A 21219-nucleotide genomic window follows, 5' to 3' on the forward strand; every position below is an offset into this window, starting at 1 on the left:
CCTACAAGTTTATACTCCAGCCAGATGGAGTATAAATAATAAAATTATTATTATTATTATTCCCAATACAAATGGCAGCATTTTGGAATTCAAACCAGCTAGAAGCTGGTTAAAGCTAAACTATGGTTAGCACACAGGAGAAAGTGTTGCTCCAGAGAGAAAGGGAGGGAATTCACATGGAGGGACCCTGTGGGAAATTGTTAGCCTGATGTTGGTCCTGCGTCCCTTTTCTTCCATGTTCTCCCCCACCTTCCTTGTGTTCTTTGCAGCCCCCCAATGCCCATAATCCAAGATAAACCGTTAGCGACAGTCCAGCCTCAACACATGCAACTGTGAGACATTCCTGGAAAGAGCATTCCTGAGGCATGACTCCCTGCAAGTTTAGCCGAAAAGAATTTCCTGCCCTTTATAACGTAAGGAGAAAGGTTGGTCCCATGGATGAGACATATTTTAACAGAGGATGGGCCTGTCATGAGGCACCAGAGGCTGGCCACTTGCTCCCCTCCCATCTCCGAATAATCTATAGCCGGGGCTCAGCAAATGCCACTTCTTTGCAGCCTGGCTGCGCCGACGTAAAATTTGGTGCTGCGCACAGAATTCAGGATAGTGGCGTTGCATTTCCAGAGTTGTAAGAAAGCTTCAGCTGCTTCAGTGGGACTAAGCTACCACATTCATTCACTTTGGGAAGAAGGAAACAAACAAGGAAGGAAGGAAGGACGGAGAGCAGCCTAAAGTTGTGTATAGGTCTCTGTGACCTTATTTTAAGTGGGGGGAAAGACAAGACATCGGGGGGGGGGGAGAGAACTCAAATAAGCAAAGGGTTGATGCACCTTACCTTAAAAGGCAAGCAAAAAATTAAATAATTGAGGGGAATTTAAAATCTGTGCGGTAAGCTAAACCATGGTTAATGCTAAACCTAAAAAACATTAGTGAAAGCCAAAGCGCCTGGCAGATGATCGCTCAAAACTTGGTTTACTTCAGCACAGTACAGTTAAAAACATCAGTGAGATCAGCCATTCCTTGAGAGCAGTTTAAAATTTTTGTTGCTCTTCACTCCCAGGTCTGGCTTATGGATGTCGATGGCTTCTTAACCATAGTTTAGGGAGGAGGCCTGGACTTACAAGTAATGCTAAGCTTTGGTTAATGATAACTAAGGTTTGCAAACTATGAACCATGGTTAACAAATGGCCTTTAGCCGTAGTTATCAAGCCACAGTTAAGCAGGCGGGCTGGGTTTATATGTAATGCTAAACCATGGTTTGGCATTATGTGAAAATCAGTGTGGGTGAGGGAGGGGACAGTTAAGAGACATCACAGAAATTTACAGCATATAATCTCCCCCCACCCCATAATACTAAAGCCACTGAAGATCCCAAAGGAAAGGAAGTAATTCACACATAATTAACACTGTGTTAGAAACCTGAATTTTGCTGTTAAATGAAAGCTGAATTTTACACACAGTGACACATGCACAGTCCTGGAAGAAATTCCTTACCCTAAAACCTTGTGAGAAGAAACAGGAGGAGGAAGAAGCGGAGGGGTTGTTTGGTGTATTATTATTTTTAACTTAAAAACACCCATATGAATTTATTAAATTCAGAGTCTGTTATTAGGATGTAATGATGAGAAACTGTGTTTTGCTATGTTTTGTTCTGATCACCAGCTCTCTTTATGAAACGGAGACACAACTTGGAGGAAAACTCCTTAATAACAATGTCCTAAATACCCGCACAATGGCATGGAGGTCACAATGATTACTGGTTTGAGTTTTGCTTTTAAACATAGAGATTTACGGAGGGGCGGGGGGAAGGTAGGTGGGTGAGGTGAGGTTTCTCTCTCATGGATACAGCTTATCACATCGAACTCCACCAACATTTCAAGCGGTCTTCCTCCCACCCCACCCCCGGCTCTCCCAACCCCCCCCCAGCCGCCGCCACGAGTTTACTGGAATAGAAAATAAAACGCTTTGGACCCTGGAGGGCCGAAGCAACTCTGCTTGTCTCCCCCACCCTGCCCCCCACCCATTTTGCTTTCTGTCCATTATCCAACAGTGAGAGTGTCAGGTTAGGGATCTTAAAAAATAAACAAGGGAGCAGGTTAATCTTTCTTCTTCTCCTCCGCCGTTTTCAAAGGGAGTGCTTCGGCCACGCCTTCTGGCAAGCTCGCAGAGGTGGCTGCGGGAATGTCGCCGGCTCCTCTCTCTGTCGCTGCTGCTGGGGCACCGTTTGCCGGGCCCTCCGTTATCGCCCTGACGGCCCTGTTGGCCAGCACTGCAGGGCCACCGTCCTGCTGAGCAACGCTCGGCGTTGCGGTCCGAGATCCTTGGTCCTCCCCGCTGATCCCGAATTCGTTGACGCGGGTCGGATCCACCCGGTAGATCCACCGTTGGTAGAGGTAAATGAAGAAAACGACATCTGCAGGAGGAGAAGCGGGAGGAAAGGCCAGGCGTTACAACAGGGTAGGAGAGAGAGCGGGGCCCTTTAGCTCGGAGGTTTCCATCGATTTGTCCAAGGATCACAGAATTGTAGAGCTGGAAGGGACCACGAGGGTCCTCTAGTCCAACCCCCTTGTAATCCAGGAATCTTTTGCCCATGACTGGGATTAAGAGGCTCATGCTCTACCGACTGAGCTATTTCAGACCTCTTAGAAGCCCATTTGGCACATTTATTTAATATTTCCAAAAATACTGTAAGCATACAGGTTCCTCTGTTATATAAATATATATAAAAGCAGGAACCTGTATGAATACAGAAGTCTGCACATTGTCCGGGAAACATGCAACAGAATCACAGAATTGTACAGTTGGAAGCAACCCCCAGGGTCATCCAGCTCAACCCCCTGCAACGCAGGAATCTTTTGCCCAATGTGGGGATCAAACCCATGATCCTGAGATTAAGGTTCTCACGCTCTACCAACTGAGATATCATTGGTTCGGGGTGGGCGGTCATAGAAAAAGCTCCCCTGAGATAACGCAGGAGGGGGGTGGGAGAATACAATGAGATGCAGGAGGGAGAGAAATTACCGTCTCGAAGGCAGCCTATTCTGTACATCATGGGCATTTTGATGACAAAGGCAAACAGGTCGTCGATGAAGGTGTTGAGGGCTTTGTAGGTGAGCATCCGCCAGGGCAGATGAGCAACAGACTTCAGCTTGTAGTTGATGAACAGCTGAGGCGTCATGGTGATGAAGCCTGGGAGGGGGGACAGGGCAGGGCAAACAAACAAACAAAACAAAAACAAAGGCAGGCAGGAAAAGAAAAAGGTCAATGCTGTAGTAGTTAAAGCAGAAGTTAGCAACCTTTTCTGACCAGGGGGTGCACTTCCAAGTATTGAGTGTGTCCTGGGGTGGGGTGGATGACAAAACAGAAAAATAGAGACATGGCCATCCCCGGGAATCTTTTGCTTACCAGGGGAAGTCAACTATGTCCTACTGGTCCAGATTGTGAAGATCAAACAATATTGATCACACACACACACACACACACACACACACACACACACAGAGACAGACACAGCGTGATTGATTCTGTTGCTGTCTAATAGGCACAGGGAGCATTCCTCAGTACCAGGAAAAAAAATACACAAGGTAGCCAAACCACCCCCACTCTCATTTCTGTTATTTTATATTGCTTATAGTTTAGAAATTATTTACTGTAATTGCGAAGAGTGAATTCTTGTTTAATTAGTATTCGCTGACCTTTAATTTTATTGTGTACTATTATATCCTAATGGATTATTGAACGTTACTTTATTTAATATAAGTTGCTTATTTTAAAGTTAAGTCTTCATTATGACATTTTCAGATTGGATCAGATTGTTATAAGGTGCGCGATCTTTGCTGTTTCTTCAACAAAGAAACTGTAAACCGCCTTGTGCATAGTAATACAGTATAGAAAGGTGGTATGCAAATTGAAACTGAAAGGAAAGGAAACTTCACAGAAATTGCTTAGGAAGTTCCTGCGCATTTTGCCCCATAACTTTCTTTCCAGAACAACTAGAGATTTGCTTTTTCTGTTTATCAAAAAAGAGAGAAAGCGTTGGAGTCTGGGGCAACCCTGGGTTAACGGGCGAAGAGAACATAATCCACATGGAGATGCCCAGTTCCGCACCTGGGGAGATGCAAGCTGCCGTGCCACACAGAACGCTGCTTTGGGAATACTCCTGTTACTCACCGAAAGTCAGCAGGAACCCATAGAGCATGCTGAGAACCCAGGAGTACCAGCCCTTGTGCTCCATATAGAGGAGGCTGTAAACAGCGTAGCAACCCAGGAGGGGGAAGAGGATCCAGGAGAGATACCGGAAAGCCATCTGCAAAGGTGAACAAATTGAGACAAGTTCAGAAGGAATAGGAAAGTTCACAATGGGGAAAATCAGAAACGGAGGGAGATCCAGAGGTGCCTGACTAGCCACCCACATGTGCAGGTCTGCTGTGTTGTTTTTTTGGTTGTCATTGCATTTGTTGTAAGTAAGCATTTTAGTCTGTTTTCAAAGTTGCATTTTAGATGTTTGCAGTTTGCCCCAGGTAAAAAAAGATAAAAGTAAAGGACCCCATGACGGTTAAGTCCAGTCAAAGGCAACTGTGGGGTTGCAGCACTAATCTTGCTTTCGGGCCAAGAGAGCTGGTGTTTGTCCACAGGCAGCTTTTCTGGGTCATGTGCCCAGCATGATTAAGACGCTTCTGGCGCAATGGAACACCGTGACGGAAGCCAGAGTGCACGGAAAAGCAGTTTACCTTCCCGCTGCAGCGGTACTTATTTATCTACTTGGACCGGCATGCTTTCAAACTGCTAGGTTGGCAGGAGATGGGACAGAGCAACAGGAGCTCACCCTGTTGCGGGGATTTGAACCGATGACCTTCTGATCGGCAAGCCCAAGAGGCTCAGTGGTTTAGACCACAGCGCCACCCGCGTCCCTTAGGGTAACTAACAAACAACAACAATAATAGTAATGACAACACTTGTACGCACAGACTAAAATGCTTACTTACAACTTGTACGCTTACTTACACTTGTACGCACTTGTACAAATCACCACCATGGAAAATAGCTCCCCTCCCCACAGTATCTGAAGAGGACCCTCCCCTGGAGCAGGCGCTAAACTCACGTCATCATAGACTTTGGTAGACGTTTCAATGTACGTCGATTTGTCTTTGAAAGTCAAGCGTGGAAGGATCCCGGCAATTTTGTTTTCCCGATCCAGCTGTTGCAGCATTATCCGAGGGAGGAAAGAGCAGAGAGAGGAAAGGCGTTAAGAGACAGACACCGAGGGAAGGAAATCCAGCGAACTTGAAACAAATGAGGTGAAGCCCATGATGCAAAGGGAGGCAAAACGTGCTTTCTTTTCCCAGTCAGTCACTGCCAGCTCACGCCCAATCAGTTAGTTTCTTTTGCCCCAATATTTTACACTTGCTTCCATTAAGACAGGACCACAATACCTCATGGACCCCATATGAACTGACTCAGACCCTGCGCTCAGCATCCAAAGCCCTTCTTTGTGTGCTTCCGCCATGAAAGGTCCAGACAGCGGCAACACAAGAGCAGGCCTTCTCTGCAGTGGCTCCCCGTTTCTGAAATGCTCTCCCCAGGGGGGCTTGCCTGGTGCCTTCACTACATATCTTTAGGTGCCAGGTGAAAACATTCCTCTTCAACCAGGCCTTGGTTCAATTAGCCAGCTTATGGCCTTTTAAACTGTGTGTTACTGTTTTGTTTGCTATTATGCTACATATTCTCATTGTTTTTATACCACAAACTGCCGTGTGATCCTCCCATTTTACTGGTCATTCGCCCAGCTTGGAGAGATCCTTTTGGATCTCATCCCTATTTTTTGTTTTAACTACCCTAATTTTGTGTCATCAACAGGTTGGGCCACCTTATGTTCAACTCCTGATCATCTATGAACATGTCTATCTCTGTTTCTCTTTCTCCCTCTAGTGGGGGACGAGAGCAGACACCTTCATGCTATAACTGCCCCCTTGTCCAGCTCTTACCCTGACATCCATAACTTTTGTGATCTTCCAGAGATCAATCAGGAGCCCAATGAAGACGCTGACTTGCACCACAAAGTTAGTTTCGTTGTCCAAGATGTAGAGAAGGACCACGAGTGACTGGAATACTCCAAAGAATACTGAGCGGACAGAGAGCCCCTCTAGGGACTGCCTGCTGTTCCAGAACTGAATATCTAAAAAGGAAGATGACAAACAGAGGTTTAAAAGGAAAAGAATGCTTTTCACTGGAGCTACTGCCCAATCCTCCAGTAAAAGGTAAAAAGATAAAGGACCCCTAGATGGTTAAGTTCAGTCAAAGGTGACAATGGGGTTGTGGCGCTCGTCTTGCTTTCAGGCTGAAAAAGCTAGCATTTGTCCACAGACAGCTTTCCGGGTCATGTGGCCAGCATGACTAAACCGCTTCTGGCGCAAGGAAACACTGTGGCGGAAGCCAGATCGCACGCTGTTTATCTTCCCACCTCAGCAGTACCTATTTATCTACTTGCACTGGTGTGTTTTCGAACTGCTAGGTTGGCAGGAGCTGGAACAGAGCAATGCGGGGATCCCATTGCGGGGATTCTAACTGCCAACTTTCTGACCGGTAAGCCAAAGACCACAGCGCCATCTGCCTCCCACAATCCTCCAGTACTGCTGGCTAGGCTGGTATCTGGCCAGAGGTGGCTTTGACTCGAAGCACAGAAGGCACTGAGGAGGAAGACAGGCAGCTGCACTAGGGCCTTGTGGCATCCCCCCCTTCACCTTCTGACTTTAAACATGCAGGAGGGGGAAAGGGGGTTGGGGAGAGAAGAGAAGAGAAGAGAAGAGAAGAAGCTCAAATATTTTGGAACCTACCATTTTTGAAAGCGAGGAATTCGAAAATGCTATGTACAATGGAAACAATAATGGTCAACGCCAGCAGGTATGGATTGGTTTCTAACAGAGCAACCTAGGAGAAAGGAGAAAGAGGGTCTGAGAAAGACCGGCATTTTCAGGGCACCCCCCAAAATATACAAAATTAGAAGCATGCTAGTCATATGCAATCTACAGTATTTAGCATTAACTCTGGAAATGTATGCTCGATTCTGACCAAACTAAGCCTCCTGATGTTTTTCTGCTGTAGAAGGCTTAGTTTGATCAGAATCAAGTATACATTTCCAGAGTTAATGGTAAATACATTACTTCTGGTAAATGAGCCACCACAGCTTCTAGAAGGCCATGAAAATATGTGTCCCGAGCTCTGTAGACTTGTCTACCCATTTACTATCTGAAACCAAAGGCATGCACTGGTTGCCGGGTGTGAATTTTCCCCCCAGCTCCCCCCCCCCCGGAGGAACGACATCGCTGCCATCACTCCCTGCTCACCTTCACAGAGTCTTGCTCCTCATCCGACTGCTCGTACAAGTCCTCCCCCAGGAAGTTCCAGGGGGACTTGGTGCTCTGGGCAGCATACAGCTGCCATCGCCACAGGGACAGCGGGCAGAAGGACAGGCGGAAAGGAAGGCGCTCCAGTGTCTCGTTGATAGGAAAGTAGTCCTTCTGCAAGTTCCAGTAATCGTTGAAGTACAAGATGGGGTAATAGTCGCCACTCACTGCGTCAAATTTCACATCTGAAACAAAGAGAGTCCAAAGGGAGACGTGCTGGGCAGCTGGACCAGGATGCCACCGAGGCATAGCGGAACACAGAAAAGGAACCCCACAGCCCTGCACCCCAAGTGTCTCCCGCATCTTACAATTTCAGAAATTTATGGTGTCACAACAACGGCATTGCACCACGGCATGATTTTCTTTTACATGAGCTGGCGGTTTGCACAAATATCCTTACACGTAAATATCACTTTCAAAATAATTTTGTGCACCTTTCTCCATGCTTCGTCTGCCTCCAGGCTTTCCTCTCCCCTCAACACATCCATAAAGAGAACCAAATTGAAGCTTGGTGTGTGTGTGTGGATTTGCACAACCGAAAACTTCCCAACAACCTGAATTTTCAAATTAACCATGCAGGCTGCAAAAGTTGACCATTTTTTCCACACCGGAAGGAATTTCCAGGCTGTGGGTTTCAGCCTGAGCTCGTGTGCAAAAGGGAGCATGCCACAGTCATGCTTTTATTTCTTCTCTCCCCGCTGCAACTGTATATTGTGACCCGAGCGGCCTGAGGAACTAATTATCTGTTGTCCTTACATTGGTCCAGAGGCGGAGGAACACTGCCCTTTACCCATGGTGTGTGGTCATCCACAATGTTGATGGTGAGGTTTGGGTGCCAGTGTGAGATCACCTCCACAGGGCCGTAATCTTCAGCTCTCTGCAACGAAAGCATAAAGGACTGCAAGCAGTTTCCACATCAAACCCACCAGCAGGACTGCTGCAGATACATACAGTCAAGGTTTTCAAAGCAATTTTGACCCTATGCTGTCAGAAGGGATGGTTCCTATTCCTGCTTGCTGCTGCAGCCTGGAACATGTTTGGAGATGCCAAGGAAGAGGCCCTCTAATTAGCTCAACCAGAAGCCACGGGCTTGCAGAAGAAGCCAACATGCTTGACAAAGGCCTCTGGCTAGCCTTAGGCACAGCACAGCCCTTCCAAGTGGCAGCTGGAGGGGTCTCAGCACTCACTCTATTCAAAGCGACACAGGTGTGACCAGCAAAGCTTTATTTTGAACAGAGGTAGTGGAGGCTGGACTAAGAGAGTCCCCACGCTGTCAGCTGCACGCAAGAAGTGAGGCTTAAATATAGCACTCTCACTCACTTGCCAACACCCCCCAAAGGCTCTATATGGATGGCAAGGAGCCAAAATCACCCCCAAAGGCACTCCCCCCACTCCCTCCCTATTACGTAAGAATTCATCTAGCCCAGCATCCTGTTCCCAACAGCGTGCAGCCAGATGCTTCTGGGCAGACCACAGGCAAGCCTCAACTCATCACTTAAAACATTTCCCCCCAGCATGAACCACAAAACCTCAGTTTGCAAAGAGCTCTTTTCCAGACCAAGCGTTTCAATAAAAACCCAGGCTTTTACTGTAGCGGTTTATAATAGATTTCCTCCCTGCCTTCATCTCACCCCACCCTGTCCAATATTATCTTTCCAGCACTATAAATACATGAGAACGGTTCATGGAATTTCCCACCCCCCACTTCAGAAGAAAGACGGCAGGTGGAGGGTTTCAGTGTATTATGAAGCGAGGAAGTGAAAGGAATGATGGAAATAGTTCTGCAACATTAAGCATAGTGATTTGGCCACCAATGTCGATTTGTCAGAGGCTCAGCTCTGCCAGAGAGCCTTGGGCTGCCAACCTCACAATCCGGGAAGGCTGAATTATGGGGAAAGAAAGAATGGAGGTGTGCTAGCCAGAAGCCCCGTGGGAAGGGGGGGAGAAAACCCTGTGACCTTGACAGCTAAAGAAGGACGGAGAGGGGAGGGAGATATGCAGGGGGTCTGGGATAAGAAGTAATTGTTACTTTTATCATTTCAGGATCCGCTTCTGTCTCCCCCGTGAGCAGATTCTTGGTTTTCTGGAACCGCCTGCGCTTATACTTATTTATCACTGCAAAGAAGAAAGGGGAAGGAAAGGTAAGCAGATGCAAAACACTACCAGCAGGTAAAGCTGGACAGTAGCATTATCCTGAACCCGAGAACTACAAGCACATTTCAACCTGGGTTTCTATCGCTCACAGTCGTTGTCGTTATTATTTACTGCATTTGCCAGTCACTTTGTACAAAAGAAAAAAAATCCTAAAGTGAAACAAGTGCAATAAATAGACCTTAAAACGCTGAACAATGCATAAAAGGCTCATCCAGCAATATGCTAGGACAAGTCCCACACACCTCAGTAAAATATGTACACTGCTGAAGGAGGCAATTACCAAAGGCCTGAGGGAGCGAAAAGGTCTTAGCCTGGCACTTAACAAGTGACAATGATGGGGCTGGGCACATCTCCCTGGGGAGAGGATTCCACAGACAGGGGCCACCACTGAAAAGGCCTGCTCTCGCGCAGCCACTTCCCACTCCACCCTCAGGTAGGGCACACAGATGCAGGGGAGGGGGTGTTCCTCATATACTCTTGCACAGCTGCAAGAATACAGTAAAAAAAAAAAAGGAGCAGCAAACCCCTCTCTGCAAATACACATATACCAAAAAGAAGAAGGAACAAGTCCAACACAGTTATGGTTTTCTGTTTTTATGGGTGTATAATATCAATGAATTGCTTGGTCCCTTCACTCTCCCTCCCATCACTACTATTCTGTCCCAGGGTGGAACCACAAACACAAAAGGTGAGTTAGCAGTTAAATTTACAGATTTTTTAAAATTTATTTTTTTCCCCTCAGCAATATATAGCATAGGACCTGCAAAACTAACTCTGAGCTCAGAATTTTTGGTTTTCAGATGCAGACTTTCAGGGGTACGGAACATGCTCAGTGCTGCACTTAGCACTTCAATTTATACAAGATTTGGAAAGTTCCAGTAAGAATTGCCCCTGCAGAATAAAGGCTCTTGCTCATGGGTTCAAATACCCCCCTTGCCTTTTCCAGATGTAACAAAACACACACACACACACACACACACACACACACACACACTCTGCTTTGCTGAAAGCCAGCAGCATTTCCATAGGGCCCCAACCACTGAACGAAAATATACTGAAATGCGTGCTCAAATATGAGAGAACACACATCACGATCCATACTGAATTCTGGCGTGGGGAGAGGGACCCCACCCCCCACCCATCCATTATCACAGGAAATATGCACTGGGAATCTGCAACTCACGGCAGCTTCCTAGCATGTGGCTACCAAAGATGTTTGCAGGATTGCAGTTCCCCGTCAAACATCACCGTGTTGACTGCACATAAAGGCATCAGCCACATAAAGGACAAGGCAGTCCCAGCAGCACTCAAGCCCCTATTATCACCCTAGGATGGTTGGAGGGAAAGAGAGAGAGAGAGATGGGAGAGAGAGAGAGAGGAAATGAATCACTTACTGGAATTGGGAATGGGGGCCTCAGTGGGGCAAGTGGCAGGATGTGGCAAGAAGGCGAGGAACTAGGTACCCTGGGGGAAGGGGGGAGAACAGTGCTGAGTGCAGACATCTCTACCCACAACCACCGGCTGCAGCCTCCCGGCAAAAGAAGGGGGACGGGGGGGAAGGCTTACTTCGCGACGTGTGGACCGTGGCGAGTCGCCTGTACAGGTTCTTCTGTTTCGGATCGGGGTGGAACCCGCTCTTCGTAAAATACACGTGGATATACATGGAACCGTTGTGCTGAACGCTCTTGGGGAAAAAAAAATCAACACAATAGGATTACTGGCCTCATCCATTTTACTGAAACATTTTTTTGGGGGGGGGAATGAAACAAAGGGAGGAGGTGGTCAAGGAAGCCACAGCTGTTGGAATAATATAATAATAATAATAATAATAATAATAATAATAATAATAATAATAATAATAATAATAATATATGGTTACAGGTAGGTAGCCGTGTTGGTCTGGGTCGAAGTAAAATAAAAAAATTCCTTCAGTAGCACCTTAAAGACCAACTAAGTTTTTATTTTGGTATAAGCTTTCGTGTGCATGCACTTCTTCAGATTTATATGTTGCCCATCTGACTGGGTTGCGGCAGGCACTCTGGAAGGCTTCCAGCAAAATATAAAAATACAAACTCACTCCTAATGTTAAGGACTGTCTGCCTTAAAATGTCAAACAGTAGCTCTGGCATCTCCTTCCTTCCCCACTCCCGCTTTGTTTCCACTCCCTTCCAAGCCTTCTCTGAGCACCTAGTATTTTAAAAGGCCAAAGACAGAAAGCTTCCCCCAGACCCATCCTGTCCTGCTTCCTTGTCTTCCAAGAGGGCTTCACCATTCCAATTGCCAGTCAGTCAGATGTGGGGAACCTTTGGTGCTCTAGTTGTTCCAGAACTACAACTCCCATCCTCCTTGGCCATGGCTGCTGGGCCTGATGGGAGTTGTAGTTTACAACATGTGGCAGGCCTAAGGTTTCCCCACACTTGGGCTAGGAGCTTGGGTAAGACTTTTGAGGTGCTAGAATGGAGTGATGCCCCTATTTGCATTCATAAAGGATCATCACCACTAATGGCTTTAAAATCAGTACTGGACATTCAGACAGTGGGTCACACCAGTCTCTCTCCCTTAGCTCTATAATCTCGTTAACGTAGAGAAGAAGAAGTTTGGATTTGATTTCCTGCTTTATCACTACCTGAAGGAATCTTAAAGCGGCTAACATTCTCCTTTCCCTTCCTCCCTCACAACAAACACTCTGTGAGGTGAGTGGGGCTGAGAGACTTGAGAGAAGTGTGACTAGCCCAAGGTCACCCAGCAGCTGCATGTGGAGGAGCAGAGACCTGAACCCGGTTCACCAGATTACAAGTCTACCGCTCTTAACCACTACACCACAGGGGAATTACTGCCTCTAACATGGAAGAGGAGATGCTTCCTAGTCCAGTCCAGGCAATGTATTTCTTAAAGCAGTTTTGCTTCTGGTGTCTGGAGATGGAGAGCACCCTTAAGTACAGGCAGCCCACTGCAGACAAGTAGGGAGAAAAGTGAGGTCTGAAGCAGGGGGCTTGGCTCGAGTGCAGCTGGCGAACAGCTGGCCAGTGGCATGCTTTGCTCACGCACCTCCGGAATATCTAACTCTCCATAGTGTTCATAGCACCCGTCGGAATTCTCGCCACTGGTCCAGTCCCCATAGACAAGATCCCGCTGCTCCCAAAACAACGCGGAGGTAGCGTTGAAATCTGTAAAGTGCTCATGCTCTGATATATAGACATGAAGATCCTGCAGGGAGAAGAGCATTATTTGAGGCAGGAAGGCCTACATCATGGGCTGCAATAAATGAATATACACAGGCAAATGTTCAGCTTCTTCTACTGATACGATGATCAGGGCTATGCATTTACAGTCATACCTCATGGTACGTCCGCTTCATGTTGCGTCTTTTCAGGTTACGGACGTGCTGAACCCGGAAGTCCCGGAACGGGTTACTTCCGGGTTTGGCGCATCCGTAACCTGCACACGAGTGCAGAAGAGCTAAATTACGCTTTGCGCATAAGTGCCGCATTGCGTCACACGCGTGCACACATGCGGCGCTTCATGTTGCAAATGGGCCACCGGAATGGATCCCGTTCGCAACATGAGGTACCACTGTACTGCAATCCCTCAACAGTGCAGGGGGGGAAATCAGCTACCCAGGAATCACAGCTTTCATTCAAGAGAAAAAGCAAGTTTCTAGCCACCCTCATGGCTGCAAAGGTACACTGAAAAGCATGTGGGCAATGCCTGCTCAATTTTCAGGTGGCTGATGAGTTGCTGTGCAAGACTTCCAGTAGTAGTGACAGAACAAAAGATGCAATATGGTAAAACTAGTGGATGGTGCCGTGGAGCAAACGTTTTGAATAATCCTTTTTTATGTAATTGACAGACGAAGAATTGGAAGCCCTCTTTCTTTTCTTTTGTCTCTTTTCCCCCTTTAAAAATTTTGTCGTGTCAAAAAAGCTTCAATAATAAATTTATGTAGTACAGTAAAACTGGTAGAACAGAATACACAGAATGAGAGAAATGTTGAAAATCTGCTCAGCTTCCGTGATTTCTGCAGGCTGCAAAATTTCTATCCAGATCATACAGGCGCGTAATTGTACTTTTACATACTGAGCGCATACCTGTTTACACTTTGCAAACTTTGGGGCCAACTAACCCAAGTTCCGGGTCATGCTTACCATTAAAGTGTCTTTAGGAAAGAGATTGCGGCTGGGCGCCCTGGGTGCTCCGCCAGTGGTGGTTGGATCCTGTGGTGCCGGCCCACGACGGAACCAACTGCTGATGGCCCAAATGATAAAGATCCTTTGAGGGGGTGGGGAGAAAAGTAGAGAATCAATACAAGATGCAGTTATAAGTTGGCTGTTCCTTCTAGAGGCAGCTACTGCACAAAGAAATTGCTAACAGCCTCAACATTAAAGAGAAGCTTCCCGAAGATGAACTTGTGTCAAATATCATAACCCTGCTTGTTCGCAGGGGCCATACTTTGAACAAGGGGCTGAAGGGGAGACACATTGGCTCCACCCCCTGGCTCCTTCCCCCAAAGGCCTCTTTATCCCCTTGCTCCCAAAATCAAGAGCAGCAAGTGAGTGGGCAGAGCCCTCCCCTTATAATGCAGCTCAGCTGCTTACTGAGAAGCAGGCAAACCGGAGCAGGCAAGAGAGAACCGGAGCAACCTGAGAGAAACTGGAGAGTTTTGCAGGGGAGAAGGGACAGCAAGAGTCTGTTGCATGCATTGTCTCCCTTTTCTCCCCAAGTCCCTGGTGGGCATGGCAAATAATGTGGGACTCTGGGTCAGAGGTTCTGCTGGTGGCACAATGGGATGCCCTGGGGGCCATAAACTAGAGAAACTGTGAGAACTGTAGCATCCATACCAATCTTGCAAAGTTGCCGGAAGGCTGCCAGCAACACCAACCTCCTTGGCCACTCCTTTGGCACCCACTTGCTGGTGTCCATGAGACTTTATCCCAGCACTTTAAAGGCAGAACAAGCAGCAGTGGGGCAGCCTAACTATATTGCTCTCCCTCGCCCTTGCCAGACGACAGGAGCGAGCCAACAGAAAATCACACAGAGCAAGTTGGAGTTGACTCTTTATTAGCAAAACAGGATCTGCATAGGAGGGTCGGGCCTAATGAGCGCAGCAACCTATCACTGGCAAGTCTTGCCCCCATGAAGGAGTTGACTGAAGGTCCCCGCCTCCCCAGAGCTGCCTAAGTTCCCTCCTATCCAGGGTCTTCTCCAAGCAATCTGAGACTACACCTGCATGAAGCTATGCTCTGCCCTCTTCAGGCCTCTTCTGGTTCTGGATGGAGAGAAACTTGTGACTTTTCACCAGGCTGCCTCCTCTCCACCTCTCGGCCTGCCTCCTCTTCTGCTTCTGGACTTCCCTCTGCCACAGGACCCCCCCCCCCCGATCACGAAGCCCTGTTATCTCTTCAGCTTCTGACACCTCCTCTTCCCAGTCTTCTCCCTCTGACCACCCATTGCCGTCCCACCACCAGTCCCTCGGGGCTTTCCCAGCTGGTTCCTCCCACCATGCCACTGCATTCAACCAATCCAGGAAAAAAAGAAGCACACACCTCTAATGGATTGGCATTATTTTCCTGCCCCCTGAAGCCCTCCACCATGGTACCACTACAGTCCTTTCTCTTGGCTTGAACACAGGAAGAAAACATCAAGCACTGGTCCTTCTAGCAACAATGACTTGCAGCAGCTCTCCAGGACTCAAGGAGAGTGGCTGCAGGAGAGAGGACCCCACCCCGCCCCAAATGCACCCCTGGTACAGTAGTCAGCCATTTAGACCAGTTTCCCTCTGGTTCCTACAAAAAAGAGCTGGAGATAAGAGAATATGGAGCTGGCTCTCTGTTCACTGTGTTTACATTGTGTCAAATTGGTAAAAAGGAGAGTCTCAGGCTTCCCTCCCCCCTGCCCTTGCCCGTTCTTATTTAAACCCCATCCCCCATTGTCCCTTTCTATTAGACTCCTCGCTCCAATGCTACCATCTGAGCTAACTCTGCTTCTGCAATATCCTTTGGGGAGGCAGGCGGAGAGATACCATGAGCAGAACTGAATGTGGCAAGCTAGGGTGGCATCACCCCTCTTGATGTGCACCTTCTTTGCTGTTATTGCTAACATTTTGCATGCAAAGATAAGAGTCCGGGGCTATGTGTGAATAATACATGCACACACAGAGCATGCACTGCCACCACCCCAACCCAAAGGATACAAAAGCTCCGCATTGAGAACTTGCTGTTACTGTACTTTTAAGTTGCCTCGAAATCAACTTTGTAATACCTGTTTCAACACTTGCTGAAGGTCACCCGGAGAGCTTCCCAGCTGAGTGGGAATTTAAATACATTTTGGCCCCCTTTGAAACCTCGCTTTTCTTTGGCGAAGGATTTACTCCCTTTTTTCTTTCTTTTTTATGTCTATACTGCCCGCCCGTCAGAAGAACTATCAGGTTTACATTTATATAAGGGGTGGGAAACCTCTTTGGCCCAGTGGACCAGATCTTCATCTCCCCACCCAGCAGGCCTACTATCACAGGTGGGTGGGATCGTCTACCTTCTAACTGTTTGGCCTCGTGATGTCATATAATTGAGAGGTGGGCAGTTCCACCCACCTAGCAACATTGGCTGGCAAGGTGACCAAGCAGGAGTGAACTCCCCATGCATTAGATGATGCTCAGGGAGTTCAATCCTGTTTTGTGCAGCGGAGTCTCTTCCTTCCACCCACCCCATGTCACATATGACATCAGGTGTGGGGCAGGTGGGTATGATTTGGGGAGTCAGGGGGGTCAAATCTGCCTTGTGGGCTGCATGTTCACCATCCCTGATTTACTTGAACTTGTTGTACGTGCATGCAATTGTAGCAATCCCTCTCCCCCCCCCCATCCCATGATGATGCACAAAACATGGCCATGTGGCGTCATTCTGAAAAAGGCACTCTGCGCTTCTGTATATTGAGAATATGCTACCCATATGGTGGAGTATACTAGAGACTGGCAGAAGCTCTACTGAATTTATGGATAGTCAATTGAAACCACACACACAACATGGTTAACGAGGCAAGTCCATCATCTTGCAGAACAGGCTTATTCTACTTCTCAGGTATGCTTGCTTCAGAATGTATGGACCTCAAAGACCCAGACCCCTGCCCTGGAGCCCTGCCTTGCATATATAAGCACGTCTGGTTCTGCAAAGAAGCTATGCACGTCTCTTCCGGCATTCGCAGGCAAGTGTGTTTAAAATTATAGCTGAAGATAATCAGCCAACTGGGAAGACAGAACCACAGCACTGCTGGCTTCCGCTGCCTCATGAATCATCTGTGTAACTCACAAACCTAGGAGGGCCAGATAGTGTTGCCAGCTTCCCAAATCTGATGGGGGGAAATGCAAATTCCTTGCTCTTCTACAGACAATGACCGGTATCTCTTAATTCAAAATTCATGCACCCAAGAGGCAATGTCACCTTCCTTCAAGATCTTCCCCACCGCCCCTGTCAAATATCCTTCAGGAGCTTTCACAGTGCATAACACACACAAATCTAGCCGGCCAATCAATTGGTTTTAAGCCAGGAGGTTAATTAGCTAAGCTGTTTCTGCTTCAGATTTGCCCTTACTGGAAAAGAACCGGGTAATTTGGCAGGGAAGCTTTACAAAAATCTGATCCATTTTTACTTCCTTTTATGCCACAGGTGACTCACTAAGGCATGTGTGGCAGGAGGGGCAGCAATGCCTGTGGAAAGCCTGTTTTCCTTGGTTGTGAACAGTTCTGAATTACTGACCTAAAAGAATGGAATCATTTATTCTATTCTGCGACTTCCTCTAAGGCTCCCCACTTAAAATGGGCCACAACCATCTGGAAAATGCTGAGCCCAATGAAGGGTGGATTATTTCGTTCAACTTCAAAGCAATGTTCTGGATCAATTTCAGCAGCCAGGGTGGGGTGGGGGGCCTTGCCAAGTATACACACAATTTTGGAAGTGCATTACTGCAGCATTTGCCCATTTCTGGAAGAGGGAGAACATGCCAGCGCCGAGCCTGTTCCAATCTGATTTGCATTAATAAATTGAAATGTTTTAACCGTTCTAATCATACGGAAGTTCATCGCTCAGCTGGCACTGCACAGATGCCAAAACGTTTTGCTGACACAGCTCAAAGAGCCAATATAGCATCCCAAGCAATAATTGCTTTGGAAATGGCACAAACACTCTCTGGTTTCTCTTTCCCACCTGGTCACCTTGCTCTTCAGGGGACATTTGAATGCGTTAGAAAAGGTTGGCGCCTGCTAATGCTATTCCTGGGCCCATTTTGTTGGGCAAGTGGCTAGATGGCGAGTGCTACAAAAGGAGCAGTATCTGAAAGAGCGTTACTCAATTTAGTCAACTCCGCCCTACCTGACCAACTTATCTCAGAGCCCTCTGGAACCATTACTTGTCCTGTGAACAGTGTTAGAAACTCGGATACCTAAGCTACTCGCCAAATGGCACCTCAAACCTAGGTTACAGCCGCCACAATGGAATGTTTAGGTGCCATTTTCCCCGCCCCCTTGGATTACAAAGCTGAAAATGAATTGTGTATATTGTCAGCACGATGGAGATGTCAGTCGCCATTCTGGTGCCCAGAGATCTCCGCATGTTTACAATTGGACCCATGCTAGGCGCAAAATGCGCCTGGCGCCCAGGGGATTTCTTGCACTACCCTTGGGCGGCTTACAGAATATCTGAAAACATAAAACATCCAATATTATAAACCTCTTTATACAGGGCTGCCTTCAGATGTCTTCTAAAAGTTGTGCAATTCTTTACCTTCTTGACATCTGAAGGGAGGGCGTTCCACAGGGAGGGCGCCACTACCGAGAAGGCCCTCTGCCTGGCTAAAGCGGCTGCTCTCAATTTGCTCTGATTCTTATACTAGCTGTAACTTTTTCTCATGCTTCAAGCTCTGTGCACTCCCAGAGTACCATAAAGGAGAGGCCAGATGGGGAACCAACCACCACCACCACCAGCAAGAGAACCACAACCCTGAAAAAGATCAGTAGGCCCCATTCCCACAAACCACAATCACCCCAAGAGGCCATCACACATGTATTAAGGAGTGCCATCGATCCACACGCATTGGCTAAAGCAGAACAGTGGAGCAAATACAACCACGCTTCTGTGCTCTCCAGCTTGAGCAGCATGAAGAGGATGAAGCCTTTGATAAAGCCCAGAAAGACACCTTTGGAAGGCTAGGAAGACCTCTCCCTGCAAGTCGAAGGCTGCATGCTTACTTATAGCAGTAAGGCCCACTGATATTGATGGGAAGCCACTCTGAATAAATAAGCTCAGGAGTACAGTGCATGTCGCAACTTCTCCTATGCTAGGGATGGGGAGGTTGTGGTCCTCCAGATGGTGTTATCCAACTCCCAACAGCCCCAGGCAGCCCAGCCAAAGCCAATGGTTATTTATTTCATAAAAAATTATACACCTTGACTGTTCACAACCATACTTTAAAATGCTAAAACAGACTGAAATCACCTCAACTTTTCAGGATGGCGGCTAGTTTTCTTTTGGGAAGAAGTGAAGGCATGGAGTGATCAGGCTATGCAGCACAAACTGAATTTTTTAGGAATCCCTGGAGGGAGGGAGAAGTCCCAAGTTGTTTGACTGAACATTAAATCTGGAATGTTGCTGGATTATTGCTTATTTTACAAAATTCTATGAATAATAAATAAATAAATAAATGTACCTTGACTTTCTTTAGCGTTTGGGTAGGCAAGTCTAAACAAGAATGTTTTTAGCAGGCGCTGAGAAGAGCACAGGGAAGGCACCTGCTTGATGACTGGAGCTTTGGTCCAGCAACTTCTGGACCAGGGTGGTTCAACACGCAGCGCAAGGGCCACTTGTGGCCCTTGAAGCCTTTTTGGGGAGGCCCTCAGCAACATCTGATGCTTCACTGGGTTTTGGGAAGGAGGCATAATGGCCCTGACAGGGTCCTAGAGTCCTCCCTAGAGTCGGTGCTTTCCCAGCTTTGGGAAGGAGGTAGGAGGGCTTCCAGGCACTTTCTTCCCGAAGCCCAGCGAAGTGCCACCGCCAGGCACTTCCTTCCCGAAGCCCAGCGCCTCACTTTGCATCAGGGTCTGGTTGCACTGACTCACACAAAACGCAGACGTCAAAGAACAGACATTTCTCTCTGCATTCTCATCACCTGCTGTCCATAAACCAAACTATCGAGATCCCAAGTGACAAAAGAGCTGGCTCTGATGATTGGTGTTAAAAGCCTTATGGGGACCTCTGCCCTGGAAAGATGCTGCCAAAACTCAAAGAGGTACTTGATGAAGATCTCTGCTCACTTAAAGGGGAAGGCTGCTCGTTAATTAGGGTACTAATCAGCTTAATACTTTACTAAACACACTTTGGCACAGGCCTATAGGCTGGCCCCACGCACTCCCTTCCTTCTGGAAAGGGGAAGGACTCTTAACTCAGCTGCTTCGCATGCAGAAGGTTCAAGGTTCAAGCCCTGGCATTTCCAAACACGGCTGTAAGATGCTGGCTGAAATCCCAGACAGCCCCTGACAGGCTTCACTTGCTTTCCTCACCTTGGCACCCTCCAGATATTTTATTATTTGTATCTAGCCTTTTCTCCAAGGAGCTCAGGGTTGGTGTATATGGTTCTCCCTCTCCTCATTTAATTCCCCACAACAATCCTGTGAGGTAGGCTAGGCTGAGAGGCAGTGACTGGTCCAAAGTCATCCAGTGAGCTTCATGGCTAAGTGGGGATTCAAACCCTGGACTCCTGAGTCCTAGTTCAACACTCTTAACTGCTGCACCACTTATGGCTCTCCAATTCGTAGATGTACAAACCCTGATGTATTTTTGGGCTACAGCCAGCATTGGAGTTCTAGCCCCAAACATTTGGAGGGAAGAAGAAGAAGAAGAAGTTTGGATTTGATATCCCGCTTTATCACTACTCTAAGGAGTCTCAAAGCGGCTAACAATCTCCTTTCCCTTCCTCCCCCACAACAACACTCTGTGAGGTGAGTGAGGCTGAGAGACTTCAGAGAAGTGTGACCAGCACAAGGTCACCCAGCAACTGCAAGTGGAGGAGTGGGGATGCGAACCCGGTTCACGAGATTACGAGTCTACTGCTCTTAACTACTACACCACACTGGCTCTCTCACACGGCTAAGTTGAAGAAGGCTGGTGTAGACAAATTCTTTTTTTAAAAAATAAGATTTTATTAAAGCTTTTTTCACAGTAATATAAAAGAAACTAATCTAAATAAAAACAAAAACAGAGAAAGAGAAAACATAATCCTACTCTCTCAACCCTTGTCTCAAACTATTAACCCTTGTCTCACACAAAAAGTAGACGATCCTCCCTGCTCTCACATGGGAGCTTTTATTTTTTCTCCTAGTTGTGAGGAGACAAATACTGAGCTGGATGGACCAATGGTCTGATTCTGCATACAGGCAACTGCCTACATACTAATCACTTGGAGGAACACCACAGCCCTGTTGAACATAAAGCCATGGCTCTTAGGTCTCACGAAACAGCACGCAAAGCCTGTTTCCTCAATGTGCTACTTCAAACTGCAGGTGGAGGGAAGCTGCTTATTGTCCTCCATATAAAGAACTTTCTGCATGCAGAAGAGCAGTGAAGAAGAAGACAGAGGTCTGGTCTAGCCCAGCTGCCGTCCCAGCATGTTAGTTTTATTG

The 21219-nt window shown here is 47.3% G+C and overlaps 1 protein-coding gene across 1 annotated transcript in view; it reads right to left on the reverse strand.

The window, feature by feature from the left end:
• Positions 1-956: 956 nt before the first annotated feature.
• Positions 957-21219, reverse strand: part of CLPTM1 (CLPTM1 regulator of GABA type A receptor forward trafficking) — a 28286-nt gene continuing 8023 nt past the window's right edge. The window contains exons 3-14 of the mRNA XM_035119074.2: positions 13703-13826; positions 12606-12764; positions 11124-11241; positions 9433-9518; positions 8160-8280; positions 7344-7588; positions 6834-6927; positions 5985-6175; positions 5102-5197; positions 4171-4306; positions 3022-3189; positions 957-2413 (exon numbers count right to left, since the gene is read on the reverse strand). Of these exons, the coding sequence (XP_034974965.2) occupies positions 2097-2413; positions 3022-3189; positions 4171-4306; positions 5102-5197; positions 5985-6175; positions 6834-6927; positions 7344-7588; positions 8160-8280; positions 9433-9518; positions 11124-11241; positions 12606-12764; positions 13703-13826 (1855 nt within the window). The 3' untranslated portion in view covers positions 957-2096. The remainder of the gene's footprint in view (positions 2414-3021; positions 3190-4170; positions 4307-5101; positions 5198-5984; positions 6176-6833; positions 6928-7343; positions 7589-8159; positions 8281-9432; positions 9519-11123; positions 11242-12605; positions 12765-13702; positions 13827-21219) is intronic.

Source organism: Zootoca vivipara, chromosome 6 (assembly GCF_963506605.1).
Source record: "Zootoca vivipara chromosome 6, rZooViv1.1, whole genome shotgun sequence".
Lineage (NCBI taxonomy): Eukaryota > Metazoa > Chordata > Lepidosauria > Squamata > Lacertidae > Zootoca > Zootoca vivipara.